Source organism: Helianthus annuus, chromosome 12 (genome assembly GCF_002127325.2).
Source record: "Helianthus annuus cultivar XRQ/B chromosome 12, HanXRQr2.0-SUNRISE, whole genome shotgun sequence".
Taxonomy (NCBI): domain Eukaryota; kingdom Viridiplantae; phylum Streptophyta; class Magnoliopsida; order Asterales; family Asteraceae; genus Helianthus; species Helianthus annuus.
Window position 1 is genome coordinate 34,732,310 of NC_035444.2, and position 18,516 is coordinate 34,750,825.

The following is an 18,516-nucleotide window of genomic DNA, read 5'->3' on the forward strand; positions in this document are numbered from 1 at the left end:
GATGAATGATTTTTAGACCATGCATGCGATCGCCGCCTATATATGTTTTCGTGTTTTCTTTATTCTAAATATGTCTATGTTGCATAATGGTACTCTTTGATCACTCCTTGTGTTATTTGGTAGCTTCCTACCTATGTTCTTTTAGTATTGTTTGTTTGTCTCCAAGTTGGGGTTTCTCTAGAAGCAACCTCTTTATTCCTAAGAATAGAGGTAAGGTTTGTCTATATTCCACACTCCCCAGACCCTACTAATACCATCATCAATGCAAGGAGCTAAATGCATTTACAAATGTTTTAAATCAGCTGCGATGTTAGATTTTATAAATGCATGAAAAAAAACTTATTTTCTCTAACCCTACAAACACAATTATCAATACTTACATTTCCACCTTATCATCATTTTTTACATTTATTTTTACACTCAAATCTTTCTTTTTATAATTAATGCATTTCTTTTATTTTTGCATTATCAACAAATATAAGTAAAATAATTAAATATAGTGAAAATAAATAAATAAATATATTTTTAAACATTAAAGTTATAAAATGAAAAAAAAAAAAAAAAAAAAAAAAACTAAACATCACATAAAACACATAATAAAGAAAACATAAATATATTTAGGTGTGGAGGTATAACCGGTTATGCAATTTACCTCTGATGCAACATTTCATTCTTCATTCGCCATGTCACCCAAATGCATCCACAAATGCGGTGCACTGGGTTTGATCTTATCCCTATAACATTTATACCCTTCTTTTGGAACTCATCCAATATCGTTTTTACCTTAAAATTTATAATATTAAATATACCATTTTTGAGTTATATTCATAGAGTATATATAAGTTACTAAAACTTCATCCAGAGAAAGGAAAAATAACACAATAACAAAGAAGCAATATAATTTATACAAACTTATAGAACCTGTACATAAACAAACTACCCGAACCAATTGAAAAACAAGTGTTGGTTCACACACAAGGTTTATGATCTAATGTTTTTATAAACCCTCCATAAACAAACTTCAGCCACCACAGGCCTTATAAAACCACCTTCAACTGGCAGATGAAAATGTCCAACAAACTCCTCTTATTCATTCACTCATCCTCTAACCGATTCAGGCGCAACCTGACCACCCTCACCTTTATGACCACTCAATCCACCAACATGCATTGACCTTTGAGAAAAGTCAACCAACATCTTCTTTTGACTATCATCTGTATGAGGCAGACTAGCCCGAAGAAGTTCCACCGGCATTTCTCTGCTAATTGTTTTTGCAGCTTCGGATAACACAATCTCGGTACTCGGTGACGCCTGTGCATACATAGCTTGAACTAAACTGTCGTACTTACTTAAACAATATTCAGTCAAAAGCCCGAAAAAAGCATCGAATGAAGCTTGCCAAAGTGTCGGGTTTTGTAAACCCGAGTTCGCACTGTGTAACAGCTGAGTAGCTCTTTCTAGAACGGATATTAGAATAACGGATGCTCCGTCGCCAGCTGGGCTGCCAAGCGGGCGAAGCGGCGGTTGTTCTCGTGAGCAAACTACAGCCGCAAGACAAGCACTTAACGAATTAAGATCCATGGAGGTTATGCACGTTTTCACTATCTTTGCTAGTGACGTGACAGTTTCGGATGCTTCGATTTCAGACGGAAGTCCCCCGAATAAAAATCTCAAATGACGAAAAATGGTCATACACACGATTCTTGCCAGCTCGCTACTCGGTGACAGAAGTTGAAGATATTTAGAAATAAGTTTCCGTCCTTTGGGAAGAGATACGACCCGTAAAAACACAATATCGTCTTTAGCGGCAAGCCCAGATGAACTTACACCAAGTGGGTCCACAAGTTGGAGAGCTGCCGCTAATCCTTCTAGAAGAATCTTCCGCTTCTGTCTCGCCTGAGCACCGCCATCTTGCGGCTGAGTTGACTGCAAAAAGCGGTCAATGTCGTCCACTTCCAGGAGTACGCAAAGCCCATCTTCAATCATGATTCTAGCGGCAAGCAACGGTTCTTGCTCTAGAGATTTCTCCGAACTTTTCGATTCCGACCCACCGTCACCTGAACCGGATGACGAGTCCACCTCGAGAAGCGGTTGTGGCCTACGAATTAACGAGAATGAAATCCTTCCATGTGAATCCACATTAATATGAGGCTTTGAATCTGAACCGTTACGGTTTTTTGGTGAATCTTTAAGGTGAGCCGGATGGAAACTGTTTTTGGAAGAATACTTAGCAAGACGGGCTTGATGATAATAATCACTAACATATGGATCATTGTTATGTGTCGAAGCATGTTGCATGTTGAGAATGCTTTCGATCTCTTCAGATGTCATGTATTTCGATCTGAATTGTATCTGGCATTTATTCTCGCTCTTCTGATTGCTGCTATCAGAGCCCTGACGAGAAGCGCGTGACCTGTGTTTACTCTTTTGTTTTGTTCTCTGACTCCGTGTATCGGGTGACCCGTATTTACTTAAATGCGACGCGAGGTTATCGTATAAGTATGGCGGCTGGAGCGCAAACGGGCTGAACCGTAGAGAATACGGTGACATAAAATGCGGTGATAAGAACCCGTTTTGAAGCAACTTTTGTTGAAAAGTATTATTCAGCAGTCCAGCATGATCAACATGTAACGTGTGGTTAGCCCATTGGTTTTGGGCCTGTTGGGCGTGAGCGAATTGGGTTAAGCCCGGATGGAGCAATTGGGTACGGTTGTAACGAGACGAATGAGGGAGCCCACCTAAAGGAGAAAGATTCGGTTCTGAAAAGGGTATATGGGGACTACCGATTCCAGATGGACGGTTCAGATGGCTACCGGGAGAAAATGACGGCAAAGACGAACTTGGTGCCAGTACGGGCTCGGTGAAAAACTGGTGCTTTTCGTGAGGATACGATGAGGCTCGGTACAACGGTTTAGAATCTAAGATACTTGATTGCGAAGACCATCTCCTGCTTACGTGGCTGCTTTCGGTGTCGGAGATGTGTTGATCTAACCACTCGGGTAAATCTCTATCTTGTACCCAGTCAGACGCAGACGAACCTGAAAATATACAGTACAAATTACGCACCTATAATGAGATGTTGAGGAAATAAACGGTCAGATGTGTACTCACTTTCTCTTGAAATTGATCCTGACCCTCGATCTCCGATGACTCCAGGATGTCTAGGTCCGCTAACAGATCTGTTTAACTGTAAACAAAACATTTTTAGATCATTAAATCGGTTAAACACACAAACCCGCACACAGTAAGAGTGTTGTATGCAACTTGTAGGGTAAATAATAGAAGTTACTGCCTAAAAGTTACTTCACTGACCTTTGAAAAAATAGTTGACAGATCGTCTAAATCGGATAGGGATCCTACACCTGGTTCCTGTGAAAAAAGACGTAGAAAAACTTAGTAATATGATTTTAGTTGTGAAAAACAGTTTTGATAATCATAAAGTTTTCACGGGAGCTAAACGTTTACCTCTTCGCGGTCGAATAAATGGTATTCATCATCAGCGACAGCAACTCCAATCAAAGGATTATCACCGTCTTCTTCTAAACACCCAAAGTCAACCTTGTCCATGGCAGGTCGACCGAAGAAAGCATATTGTGAAGCATCAAAAAGCCTATCATCTGCCCAACACAGCAATTTTTTGGAACTATTAAGCAAATATATGAAACAACAAAATGAAGACAAAGTTTAAACCATACCCTAGCTAACAATATCATATTCTTAATCTATGTTCACTAACGAACACAACTTCATCAATTTTAAAATCATTACTGCATACATCCAAATTAAACATTAAACATTAAATTCGAACTCGATCAAACAGCGACTAACAAACTTACAAAATGATTATTTAACCAAACCCTAGGAAACAATATCACAAATTCACAATGTTAATCTATATCCATCAAGTAACACAACTTTATCAAACTTTTAATCATTCAAACCAGAATTTTATCCAAAATTATTAACCCTAAACACGAACTCGATCAGGAAACCAGAATTATATCCAAATTAAAACCTAGATAACAATATCACGCTGTTAATCTATATTCACTAACTAACACAACTTTATCAATCATTCAAACCACCCAAATTAAACCCTAAACACGAACTCGATAGACAAAAAACAATAGAACTTATTATTACAAGAAAGAATCAGCTCACCTGATGAAGAAGTCTTACTGAGCTCGTGGCTATCGGATCTCTCCATCGAAGGGGGGCAGAATTAGGGTTTGGAGAGGGTGGGGAAAACGGTGTCGTTTGATTGAAGAATTGAAGGTGAGGTAGCGTATGAAGTTGAAATTGATACTGTAGCAGTAGCAGTAAGCACAAGTTGGATGATGATGATGTTGTGATTGTCCACTGCATTTGTTACAGTGGTCGGCACGCACGCAATCATTATTCATTTCCTAACCTAACAAATTCCATAAGATAGATATCATTGTCTTAAAAATATCGTAGGGGAGAAGTCGGTCGGTATCAGTTTTACAACGATCAAAAACCATACAAATGAATTCGGGTACTTGTTCGATAATATCAATACCAGTGCCGACGTTGTTCGGTTTGCCACGATATTGGTACGTTAATAACACTCGTATAGCCTACAATAGCAAAAATTTGATGTTGGTTTCGTTCGTTATGCTGTTAGAACCGGCAATCGCTACAGGTTATGATATAATTCTATTTTGAAGACAACTCGATTTTTAATAAAATTTATAACGGAATGTTAATTATACGCATACGTAATGAAGAACTTAAAAATATATATTATATATTAGTGTCTAGAATCAAGTGTGTATATACAGGGGCGGAACCACTATATTGTGAGCCGTAGCACGGGCTACGGTTGAAGTCCGTATACTTAGTGTATTTTTTTTTTAATTTTTTTCTCGGTTTTATACGAAGGATACCCCTAAAATAATACAAGGATATCCCTAACCAACCCAAATTTATAAAATAAGGGAGCCCGATTGAAACAATGACCCAATTGATTAGATAAGCCCAGCTGATCAGATTAGCCCAAAAAAATCACAAAATACGTATGGCGACATTCTTTCTGATCGTCGCTCAGGATCTGGAAGAAAACCAAACGTCGTTGGTCATCCTTTACGCACTGGTCTCCTGTTTTGCTGCTGCCAATAACACTGGTTCGATAAAAAAAATCAACAATCATTAGCGGCGACATGTTTGCCGGTAATGCGGCCGTCGCTAATGAACAAAATGTCGTCGTTAATACGCATGTCGCGCTATTGGTTATGCTGGTGAGTTTGCCTGAACGTTCGCCGGAGATGGATTTCCAGATTATACTTTATTTAATGCCGCCGCTATCGTTTTTTTAATATTGTATGATTGCATGTTAAAAAAAATTGGAATACCCCTGATTTAATGGGCTAGTTCCGCCACTGTGTATATATATGTCTTTGTAAATGAGAATCATTAAAAAACGTGGAAACTTATCAAAGCTTAACTTCATATATTGAACGAAAAAATAAATAAATACCATTTGGTGTGACAATTTTATAATGTATATAGTGGCAAATGTGGATAAACCACAAACAAAGAACGTTCCCATAGACCATAGTAGCGTTATAACTTTAGTGAAACTTTGAATCTCTATGTATGTATTTTCTCCTCGTTTAATCAGATCGCCAATGGATTTATCTGAATATAGGCTCATGTCCAGTCTTAGGTAAAGTTGATTGTATGTCATGAATACTCATTACCATACTTAGGGACAAGTGATGTGGGCAAATAAACTTGGTCGAAGATTTAAAGAGTAAAGTGCTAAAATGTTTTCAGAGGTTTGATCACTTTTGCTACTTTAGTCCGAAACTCAAACCTTTTGAATTTAGGTCCTTGTGGTTTCAATTTTGTTGTCATTTTCATCTAAAAACAAAATCTGGTCAGATTTTTCAGTTAACATCCAGTTTTTTGTCGTTTTCCTCCCTTCTAATGAAGGGCAAAATGGTCGGAGTTTTTTAATTTGTTATAATAAAACGTTGAAAGACAATTTTTCTCGTCATTAAAAGGGATAAAATGACAAAAAAGGTGGATGCTAACTGAAAAATCTGACTAGATTTTGATTTTAGACGAAAATGGCAACAAAATTGAAACCACGAGACCCATATTTAAAAGGTTTGAGTTTTGGACTAAAGTGGCAAAAGTGACCAAACCCAGTGGCGGAGCTTGACAAAGAGTTTCGAGGAGGCGCAAAGTCATGGGACCCAATTTATATATTGTATAAATATTTAGGCAAAATAATTGGGGGGACAATCCTATATAATTTTATTTTTTTGGAAGTAAACAGGAAATTTTACACTTCTAACCGAAACATTCGGAGGGGGGCGGGTGCACCCCCCCCCCACTTTATACTAAGCTCCGCCATTAACCAAACCTCAGAGACCATTTTGACAGTTTACTCAGATTTAAAACTAGTCACACTCTTATATCCTTATACACACGTTACTTATTGTTAGGGTACGTGTGTGACAGGTCCTCAAGTCACATGTAGCACATTGTAAATGTCATTTTTAACGACAAATTTAGATTACATGGGCTATAATGTCATAGGCAGAGGAAAGTAAGTCTTAGGTGTTGTCTCTAAAGACACACGTATTCTCTAGCTTGCATAGTTGCATGTAAGGCTACACGGTATGGTGATGGTCCTCCCTTAGAGGATGGTCCGCCACGTAAACACCACGTAGGATGGGCATGAGGATGGAGTAAAGAGGATGGAGGTATGGAAAGGGAGGATGGACCTAAAATGTGTATGTATATATTGTATGTATAGGTGTGTGTGAGAGGGAAAGGAATAAACATTTTGTCTTATTGTGAGCGTCCCCAACGTCCAGAAGAGGACGCCAAGGACGATGCCGGAGGGGGGCGGGATGGTGTTGGACTGATGCCGGACCGAGGACGGAGAGGGACAACACCCCATACCGTCTAGCCTAAGGTTTTCAATTTTAATCTTGAATGATTGAAGTGCCAATTTTGATAAGGTCAACAAAAACGGTATTTGGTCCGTGTATATCATGTTGACTCGTGACTTTGGAAGTTATGACCCTTTAACTATAGATCTCTCGACTTCGTGAATTTTACCGTTGAGTGTTGAAAAGACATGAAGTGAGTTACAGACTATAAGTTATAAGCGGTTGCAACTTTCAAGTGAAAATTTATATAACAAGAAGAAAAGATTACCATTTTCCTTCTAAGATGGATAACACTAATACAATAGTACATAATCAGTGGCAGACCTACTCGGGGGGGGGGGGGGGGGGAGGGGAGCTGCTCCAGTAAAAAAAAGTGTACTATTTAGGCAAAAATTCCAATCACCCCGTTAAAAATATGATAAAACCCTCCTACCGCCCCTCAAAAAATAAATCTTAGGTCCGCCATTGTTAATATAACAGTAAAAAACAAAAATAAAAACTAATAATACATAATAGCAAGGTTATCCTTAATAAGTTGGGAGTTCCGAGTAGAAAAAAAATGGATCCTTAAAATATAAACTTATATGTAAAAAAATCAACATTACGACAATTATGATAACAATAAAAAAACAAAAGTATTGTAAAAATGATCTAATTTACATAGTTAAACGAAACGTGAGGTTGAGTTCATGGTTCACCCTTCTTTATCGTCGTTCGTCACGTTCAAGATTGAGTTCATGCTCCTTAATCTTCCTCCAAGATAGACTCCATGGTTGTCGATCAGGCCACGCTCTCCTTGCTAGTCGTTTGTCGATCAGGTTTCAAATAGACTTTCAGACTGAGTTCATGAATTTTTTTTTTCTTTGCCGCAAGCAGCTAGCATGAGTAATTTAAATTGGGTTTAATTTTAAATATATTTGGGTTAATGGGTTTATTTGTGTATCTAACTTTAACTGAAACACGTATTTATAATTGTTAGAGTTAATTACACAAATGGGTCCTGTGGTTTATACCTAATTTCGCCTTTGGGTACTAACTTTATTTTTTAACAGATTTAGGTTGTATGGTTTCAATTTTGTAACACCTTTAGGTACTAACACCAAAATTAGTTAATTAATGACTAAAATACCCTTGCATTTTTTAAGTTTATCAACGTAACACATTTGGGTACTAACACCTAATTTTATTTAAGTTTAAATCAATTTTACAAAATCTATTTATTTTTTTATTTTCATCTTTTTATTATATCTCTTTATTAACATAAAGTATATTTTTTTATTTTCATATTTTCATTAAATTTCTTATTTAACATAAAATCTACTTGTTGCACCTGTATTTTTTTTAAATAGATTTTTTAAATAAAATCTACTAGCTATATAGTTTTATGTAAATTAAATTTCTTACTGGTTTTAAATAATGTAAACCTTGCTCATTTTCAATTTTGGATATATATGATTGATAATAATAATAATAATAAACATCTTTCATGTAAAAAAAATTAAGCCATTTTAACTTGTTTTTTTGTTCATTTACATTTTACTATTTTAGAAAGATATTTAATTTACATAAAATCTACTAGTTGCACCAGTAAAATCTACTAGCTATTATAGTTTTATGTAAATTAAATATATTTTTTACAAAAAAAAACGAGTTAAAAAAAGGCTTAAATTTTTTTACATGAAAGATATTTATTATTATCAATCATTTCAATCCAAAATTGAAAACGAGTAAGGTTTACATTATTTAAAACGAGTAAGAAATTTAATTTACATAAAACTATATAGCTAGTAGATTTTATTTAAAAAATCTATTTAAAAAAATACTGGTGTAACAAATAAATTTTATGTTAAATAAGAAATTTAATAAAAATATGAAAATAAAAAAATAAATAGAGTTTATGTTAATTAAGCGATATAATTAAAAGATGAAAATAAAAAAATAAATAAATTTTGTAAAATTGATTTAAACTTAAATAAAATTAGGTGTTAGTACCCAAATGTGTTACATTGATAAACTTAAAAAATACAAGGGTATTTTAGTCATTAATTAACTAATTTTGGTGTTAGTACTCAAAGGTGTTACAAAATTGAAACCATAGAACCTAAACCTGTTAAAAAATAAAGTTAGTACCCAAAGACGAAATTATGTATAAACCACAGGACCCATTTGTGTAATTAACTCTAATTGTTAAATACTCCTAAACCAAATTAAAGGTTTAATGGGTTTAATAAATGATTATTATTATTACTCTATTATTATTACTCTATTACTCTATTACTCTATTATTAAAACCCAAGAATGGGAATAGTTAAAATTACTCTATTATTAAAACCCAAGAATGGGAATAAATTGACCACACGTTATTGTTTTTTTTTTTTTTTCACATTGACCACAAAGTTTTGTTTTCCCAAATTGATCGCACAGAATTACTCTATTATTAAAACTCAAGAATGGGAATAGTTAAAATTACTCTATTATTAAAACCCAAGAATGGGAATAAATTGACCACACGTTATTGTTTTTTTTTTTTTCACATTGACCACAAAGTTTTGTTTTTCCAAATTGATTATCATTATCATTATTATTATCATCAATCAATATATAGGTAACTTTTCATTTTTTCCCAAATTAACCACACGTTATTGTTTTTTCACATTGACCACAAAGTTTTGTTTTTCAAATTGATCGCACAAAATTTACATTTTATTTAAAAGAATTATCATTATCAACAATCATCAATCATCAATCAATATATTAAAAGACAAAGTCAATGAATAGTGGTTAGCCCATTAAGAAGTTGTCATGTCGCAACTTTTTTTATTGTTTTTTTATTTATGCTTTTTAATTTTTCGCGAATAACTCGTGTTCGTTGTCTTATAAAAAAACCTAAATTCATCCACTTTTAACCCTACCATGGGCCAACTCAACATAATAGATCAAAACACAAACGAAAGTTTATACCAGTATACCACACCATCGTATACCATTATTTTGTATACAATTGTATCTTTGCTGTGAATTTGTAACTCTATAGTATTAACATGTATACAAAATATAAATAAAACCAATTTCTAGGTTTGATGGGGCGAATTCGGGTTAATCCCTGAAAATTTATGTGGTATTCGTATGCCAGATACAATTTACATGTTCGTGTTCATATTGTTATCGATTTCATGTCAATCGTGTCTGCTTCGTGTTTTAAGTCAACCTACAAACATGATATATTTAACACAATCTCTTTACCTGATAGAAATACCCTTCTATAAATAATTACATGAATAGTACATGATAACTCTTTTTGAAAATACATATAGTTAATTACAAGTTTTCAGGTTTTTGAAAATGAGAAAACAAAACACATTTTTCATTAACATTTTATATAAATCCTTGGCAGTTGGCTCAACAATATTACACTGCTTTATGAAGTCATGTGCCCAAAAGACAAAAAAAAAGTAATTTAGAATTTATTTAGTTGTGGCAACGTCAACGTCGTTGTAGGTTATGGTCTCCTTCACACAAAATTCATACGGCATAATTGTTTTCAGTTTCCACAGTATTTATTATGTTCACGTGAATTGCTTGGGGCATTTATTTTAGTTTATTAAACAAAAATATGATAAATACTATTTTTTTTCTTTTAATATATAGCACTCTTCATTTCCCAATTGTTTAGCTTTGCAAATTCATGATTTATTAATTAAGACAGCTATAATATCAAATAAAATAAGTTGAGTATGTTGGAATCAATCGGATTAAAAATGCAGCAACACAACAATTTTGTGAGAACTCCTCACGAGTCTTTTATATATTAATAAAGAACAAAGCAACACATCCAAGTAATTACATAACCTAACCCATCTATTTATACTAAACTAATTACTTGCTAAACAAGCTATCCTAAACCAATACCAACTCTAATACTTAATTAACCAATTAATAAAGTAACTAGACAAACATAATACTTTAAACTAATAATTATCTCTAACTATTTAATTACTCCTTCTTATATCAAGATTAATCTTTCATTCACCCCCTTAATCTTGATATGGACATGTTATTCTTCAAAATAGTGACGGATCTACTCTTCGGCCAAGTTTGCTACTTCTTCCTTTGACTCCTTCTTAGGACATTCACTTGCATAATGACCTTTTTCTTGACAATTATAACATACGATAAACCTTTTATCCCTTTGGTATCGTCCTCCTCGACCACGACCACGACCTCTTCCACGATCACTTTGGCTAGACAATCCTCGTCCACAACACTTACAAACACACTCTTCATTCGTCTCTTGACCATCGGTTTTAGAGTCTTGTCCATTGGTATTAGAAGTTTGACCATCAGTTTTAGATAATAATACCTTACTTTGATCATTATCACTCGTCTCGTCTTTCTCTTTGATTCGTTCCTCATAGGCCTTTAACCTGCCTATTACTTCTTCAAATGTAAGACCCTAATACGTATTTGACTAAAAGTCGCAGCGGAAATTCAAGCCATAAAATTTCTTTCATTATAATACCTTAACTTATTTAAAATTTAACTTTAACATAACTCTTTCCCATAAATCCATCAATCGACTTATTTACTAAGTAAAAACATAGCTTATGTTTACTACATTATACACATCAACGTTCAATCTCACTAGTGACTCGATCCTCGATCTCTATTCCTTGATGATCCTCATGACTCGTACTACCTGCGCTCACCACATAAAATTCATAACATTAGTACGCATTATAAACATACAAGATTTATTCACGTTTACTTTTCGTTCCTTTAACTCTTTACATCCCAGCTTTCCATCTGATCATACAGTCCGTGGTGAGACTTTTTCGTTGTACCTGCGTTACACTTCGTTCACAAGGCACGCTATTATTATCGTCAATAATCAATTTCATTGAATACATGCGTATATACTTTCATACATACTTACTGTTTTGGTCAAAAATCTAACAAGGATAATGCAACCAAACTCTTAGTTATGGGGAATGATGCTTGAAATGATGAACAATGATAAGGATCACTTAAATGTAAATTGCACAAGTGACACAAAGATTTGCACGAGGAAAAAGCCCTTGATCAATGAATGATCTCCGACATAAAAAACCTCGGGTGATGGAAACTACCGATCACCAAGTTCAAATTAACCAGCCAATGTTTACAACTTCGGATAATAACGAGCTAGGTACAAGGATCACTATGGTGTAATGTGCAAGAATGCCTGAAAAATGTGAAGTGTTTTGCCGAATGCTCAAGAGTGCAGTTGTACGAGTGTGTGTAGCTGAAATTAGCCAAGTGTTCTAACTACTAGCTCGTTACCCCTTTTAAAAATAGAAGTAAACTAGCCTAACAAACTATCCGCAATTCGTGCCAAGCTCCCACGTTCTCCACAACGTCCATTTCCGGTCAAACGTGTGCGAAATAAGCGTGGAATATTCCTTAGTAACGTTGCCAAGACCAGGTCCAATTTGTAACTCCTGCAAAACAATACAAAATTCAAAGAGAACAATCATTAGTATAAGGATCCTTAGGGTGATCCATGATCATGATCCTGAAGCTCTTCTGAGGATCACTATCTGCCACAGAAGTAAGGATCACTATTAGGATATCATGTGAGGATCACAGGTCATTAAAAATCCTGCCCTAACAATTGCCCCCAAAATATAAGGAGTAATTATGTAACAATGATGAGTTATATTTTGCTGATCTTATCCGTAACTAACTAACGGATATATAGCCGTTGTAATCGAACTATCCGTTGCAATCCTGACATCACGGAAGTGACAACCCTGCACAAATCATGATTATAAATAGAGATAGAGATAGGATCGTTTGCATTTAAATTCAAGAACTTCTCCCTTTATAATCGCATTTAGAAGATCAAACAGGTATTCTCCCCTTCATCTTCTTTCTTTTGCTTGCTCTGTTTCTCCTCTTATCTATTTCGTTCAAAATGTTGTTCCGGAACTCCCCTGCTAAAGATCACCGGAAGGAAAGCCCCTTCAAGAGTCAAGGGATCATCACAGATTCCACTAAAGAACGCTGTATTTTCACCGATCCTCAAATTGACAGGGTCCGGTATTGTTTTCCCGCAAACACTGTATTCAAACCCTATGATCCTTCTGCCCTAAGCGATCACACTTCTGATTCATGGGTTGCCTTCCCTGCGACCCCGTTTGCCATAGGTTACACGTATCCTTTTCCAGTTTTCACCCAGTCCTTCTTTTCCCTAACCGGCATCTCTTATATCCAAGCCATGCCGATGATCTGGAGGGTTTTACATACCTTTGAGAGGATCATCGAGCAGGAGGAGATAGATTTAGGCATGGCTGAGTTAGGGGAACTGTATGACCTTACCACCTTTGGTTCCCATCGTTATCTGTTCAAACGAAAACCTGGGGAGGAGCACCCAATCTTCAAGGCTAGCAAAAACGACACCAACTGGAAGCGGCGCTTCTTTTTTGTGAGAAGAGATACCATCCCTGATGGGAAGGATTTACCCAAGAAATGGGCTACCCATGGTAGGATGGAGGATCCTGAGAAGGATCACCAGAGAACCTTTCTATATGAGGATCACTGATATTATTTTACTTTCTTGTTGTGCAGTTATCTCCGTTTCACACCTTAGATTGACTCCTGCTGCTAAAGAGAGACTCTTGGCCTTCAAGAGACTTGATCCTGAAACAAGAACTTTCAAGACTACCACCCAAGATTCTCAGGAAGTATCCTCTGGTTCTGTCACAATGTCAAGTAAGTATCCTTGTTTAAAGATTCAATTACATAATGAAATTCAAGTAAAATTAAGATACTTATCTTGTTTTGGTTATGTAGGTGCTGGAAAATCCACCAAGTCTGCTTCAAAGTTCAGCATCACCGATCTCACCAATGTCAAATCCTCGAGGAAGAAGACTCCTGTTTTGCTCAAAAATCACACAAGGATAATGCAACCAAACTTTATGTAAACGGGGTATGATGCTTGGTTTGTAGAAAAAGTAAAGGATCACTTCAGTAAGAAATATGCAAAGACACAATGATTTATACGAGGAAAAAGCCCTTGATCAATGTATGATCTCCGGCATAAAAAACCTCGGGTGATGGCAACTACCGATCACCAACTTCAATATATCAAAATATGGTTACAACTTTTGATGATAATGAGCTGAGTACAAGGATCACTATCGTAATGTGTGTCTAAGCGTGTGAGAATTGTGTTGTGTGTTCTTCCGAATGGGGAAGAGTGTTATATATACAAGTGTAGGTGACCTATTTTAGGTAAAAAGACTAATAATCAGCTCATTACCCCTTTAGAAATAAAAGTAAATCTAGCCTAAATTATCGCCCTTAAATCATGCCAAGTTTCCATATCCGTCACAACGTCCATCTCCGATTAAGCACATGCTATAGTTGTAAAGACGCGTCCTTTGATTGTGATGCTTAAGAGCGGATCCTGCTAGATGTCCTGCAAAACAACATTAAATTCTACGAAAGCAACTGTTAGCATGAGGATCCTATGATGGTCCGTGATCCTGATGTTGGAACTCTGCTGAGGATCACTATCTGCCAAAGAAACAAGGATCACTGGTTAGGATCACATGTGAGGATCATGTATTGTGAAAATCCAGCCCTAACAATTGCCCCCAAAATATAAGGAGTGATTTTGTAAATAAATGAGTTATATTTTGTTCTGATCTTATCTTCAACGGACAACTCGGATAACTAGCCGTTATAACCGAACTAGCCGTTGCGATCATTACGTCACTGAAGTGACATCCCTGCAAATCATGATTATAAATAGGAGATAGGGTAAGGATCGATTTGCATTTAAATTCAGGATATACTCCCTTTATAATCTCCACCGAAGATTGATCAGGTATTCTCTTCCTTTCTTTCTTCCTTTTCCTGCTCTGTTTTTTCTGCTCTTGCTCTGTTTTTGTTCTGCCACGAGTATGTTGCTCCGAAATTCTCCCTATAAGGATCACGAGAAGAGCAGTCCCCTGAAAAGCCAAGGGATCATTAAGGACTCTCCTACGGAGAGATGCTGCTTTACCGATGCTCATGTAGATAGGATTCGTCATTGTTTTCCAGCGGATGCTGTTTTCAAGTCATTTACATCCACTGCTTTGAGTGACCTTGTTTCTGACGCCTGGGTGGCTTTTCCTGCAACTCCGTTTACCATAGGATATTCGTATCTATTTCCGGCCTTCACCCAATCTTTCTTTTCTTTGACCGGCATATCTTATATCCAAGCTATGCCGATGATCTGGAGGGTCCTGTATACCTTCGAGAGGATCATCGAGCAGGAGGGGATTGATTTAGGGATGGCGGAGCTGGCCGAGCTTTATGATCTTACCACGTTTGGTTCTTATCGATATTTGCTGAAACGGAAGGCCGGGGAGGATCACCCTGTTTTAAAGGTTACCAAAAATGATACAAACTGGAAGCGTCGTTTCTTCTTTGTGAGGAGGGATATCCTCCCTAATGGGAAGGATCTGCCCAAGGAGTGGGCCACCCATGGTAGGATAGAGGATCCTGGAAGGATCACCATCAGACTTGTCTCTTATGATGAGGATCACTAATGTCTTTCTTTGTTTTTTGTTTATTGTGCAGCTATCTCCATTGCTCATCTCAAGTTAACCCCTGCTGCCAGAGAGAGGGTTCTAGCTTTCAAGAAGCTTGATCCTGAAATCAGAAGTTTTCAAGTCACCGTCCAAGATTCACAAGAAGTATCCTCCGCATCTGCCACTATGTCAAGTAAGTATCCTTATTAAAAAGTAAGTTATATGTAAGACTGTTTAGTTAGTAAGGGAACTTATCTTGTTTTGATTGTGTAGGTGCTGGGAAACCTGCTAAGTCTGCCAAGTCTGCCTCCAAGTTCGGGATTGATGAACTTGCCAATGTCAAGTCTTCAAGAAAGAAGACTTATGTTGCCAGTCCCTCTGCTTCGGCCCCTAAAGCACCTGTTAGGGGTAAGGGGAAGAAGAGAAAGACTTCTGAGGATCTCCAAGGATTTCCCCTGATCCGCCAACAGTTTCTCGACTATGTCAATGAGGTAAGGATCATTGCCCCTGTTGGTTATCCTTCTCGAATATCCTGCTTGTGTATTCTGCCTGTATATCCTGCTTCTTTGAGGATCACCTGATCCTGAACTTACCTTTTTTCTCTTTTGCAGAAACTTGCTGAGATTGAGACCTACCTTGGCCATGTCGAGGATCAGGAAAGCCAAATCGCCGACCTCCAACAAATGGGCGTGTTAAAGGATCTCAAGATAGCCGATCTTGAGAAGGAACTCCGGGCTACAAAGGATGAGGCTGCTCAAAGGCTGATTGGCGAGAAGCAGGAGATCATCCAGGATGCCAAGGTCTCTGCCGCAACTGCCATGTACAAGATACAACTACAAATGGTTGCGGAGGCTCAGGATCCTGCCTTTGACAAAAGCTCATGGGACGTGGAGGGTTGGAAGGCAAGGTTGGCAGAGCTGGAGGATGAGGACGAAGCTGAGGAGATCCCAATGCTGGAGGGCGGTGATGCTGACAAGGATCAGGGTGGAGAAGCTGGTGGTGATGGAGCAGCAAAGGTGTGAGCTGCTGGATTGGGCGATGATGGATATTTCGAGACTAGGCCGGAGCCCAATTTTCTTTTTTTTTTTTTGAGTTTGGTAGTGGTTTGTTTGTGGTTGTTGATGTTTGAAACAATTATGGTTTGTAACTTGAACAATAGTTTTTAGGGTTAAGGATCATGGATCCTTTGGACAATAGGTAGGATTACAAAAGGTGGGGGGATCCTCTGTTTGGGGGATGAAGCCTTTGTGATCCTGCCGCCTTTAATTTCCTGCACCTGCTAAGACCGCATAGACAATGGACACCCTTTGCCAACCCATGTGGACGAGCCACGTTTTGCTGGTAGAAATGTGGGTTGCCAATTTTGACAACTTTTTGAAAGGGTTTAAGATCCTTTTGTTAATAATATAACTTTAATCTTTCTGGCTTATCTCGTGTTGTTATCCTTTATTTATCTTCTTATTTTCCAGTTTTTAGAAACATATTTGTTAGAGTAACAAGAGTTGAGCAAACCATGTTTAATAAATTTAGGATATGATCCTAGATCAAATATCCTATCATTGAAAATTTTCAAGGATCATAGGCTTAGTTGTCAAAGTGTAAGGGTTGTTCAGTATAATCAGAATAGTCAAGGATCATACCTGAGGATCCAAGTTAGGATCCTAACCTTTAATCAAGATAACCTTAAGTGAAATTTTAACGGATAATAAGGATTAAGGATCCTTATTTGTTTAACTTCGAGAACCTGAAAAATGGAACATAACTTGGGACTAAGCCAATGTAAAGGATAAATTAGTAGCTGGGGACATGCCCAAAGGATAACTGGGGATGATCCCGAAGGATCACTGGGGACAAGCCCAAAGGATAACTGGGGACAAGCCCAAAGGATAACTGGGGACAAGCCCAAAGGATAACTGGGGACAAGCCCAAAGGATCGTATGTAAACTGGAGTATGGCCCTTACTGGCGACTATCCAAACTTAGTGACATGAAAATGTCAAAACCTTAGCTAACGTGAAAACGTTAGAAACCTTATGAACGGATGTATGGTACGTCTACCATTATACGTAGGATCCTGGGTATAGCCAGTACGATGAGGTTGTCAGCCCCGGAAGTGGGTACTGGTCCCAAAGACGTGAACTATATCAGGATCATCGTGCGCTGCTGGCGGAAACTGGGGATAATCCCAAAGATAACTGGGGTTGAACCCAAGGATCTGTGGTGCTTTTGAAGATCTTTAACGATGTGCTGAAGATACCTGAACTATCATAACTCAAATGGTTCGTGAGAAGAGGATGAAGGATACCGGATCCTTATCCTTTGGTAAAAAGTAAGGAAATGTAATAGTTTTAAGATAAGGACATTACCAGAGTAAGGATCACTGACATCACCGGGATCCTTCGAGGATACTTCAATGTAAGGATCACATGCTTGAAGGATCATGTTCACATAAAGTATCTCTTTAAGTGAACAGCATTCCAGGCTCTTGGTAACAAGTTTCCTTCCATGGTTAGCAATCTGTATGCCCCCTTTCCTGCTTCAGCTTCAATCAAGTAAGGGCCTTCCCACTTTGGTGCTAACTTCCCGTCAGCAGGATTAATAGTGTTTTGGAATGCTTTTCTCAACACCATATCTCCGACTTGAAACTTCCTTATCCTAACATTTTTGTTGTAAGCACCAGCCATTCTTTGTTGGTAGCTTGCCATCCTTATCCTAGCCAGATCCCTGATTTCCTCAATAGTATCCAAATCCTGAGCCAGGATTGTAGCATTCTCTTCAGGATCACGAGCACTTGTTCTAGCAGTTGGGATCACCATCTCTGTTGGGATCACTGCTTCTGCCCCAAATACTAAAGAAAAAGGTGTTTGACCAGTGGCATTCTTGGGAGTTGTCCTGTCAGCCCATAGCACATAAGGTAACTCCTCTGCCCATTTTCCCTTCTTGGATCCTAGCTTCTTCTTCAGATTGTTGATGATGATCTTGTTGGATGATTCTGCTTGGCCATTGGCTTGCGGATGAACTGGTGTTGAAGTT

General features: G+C 37.2%; 1 protein-coding gene across 1 annotated transcript; it reads right to left on the minus strand.

The window, feature by feature from the left end:
• Positions 1-819: 819 nt before the first annotated feature.
• On the minus strand, positions 820-4,417 carry LOC110918116 (protein PAT1 homolog 1). The gene is made up of 5 exons (XM_022162489.2): positions 4,162-4,417; positions 3,466-3,617; positions 3,313-3,369; positions 3,112-3,187; positions 820-3,038 (listed from the first exon to the last, which is right to left on the minus strand). The coding sequence occupies exons 1-5, from the start codon at positions 4,205-4,207 to the stop codon at positions 1,099-1,101; spliced, it is 2,271 nt and encodes a 756-aa protein (XP_022018181.1). The 5' UTR covers positions 4,208-4,417; the 3' UTR covers positions 820-1,098.
• Between the last annotated feature and the right edge of the window lie 14,099 nt (positions 4,418-18,516).

Bases quoted from the DNA above. Each gene is read 5' to 3' on its own strand.
- LOC110918116 (XM_022162489.2), bottom strand. From the start codon at position 4,207: ATGGAGAGATCCGATAGCCACGAGCTCAGTAAGACTTCTTCATCAG. The intron at 3,370-3,465 runs GTAAACGTTTAG...CTTTTTTCACAG, and splicing joins ATTTATTCGACCGCGAAGAG to GAACCAGGTGTAGGATCCCT. The intron at 3,188-3,312 runs GTCAGTGAAGTA...TTTTGTTTACAG, and splicing joins TGTCAACTATTTTTTCAAAG to TTAAACAGATCTGTTAGCGG.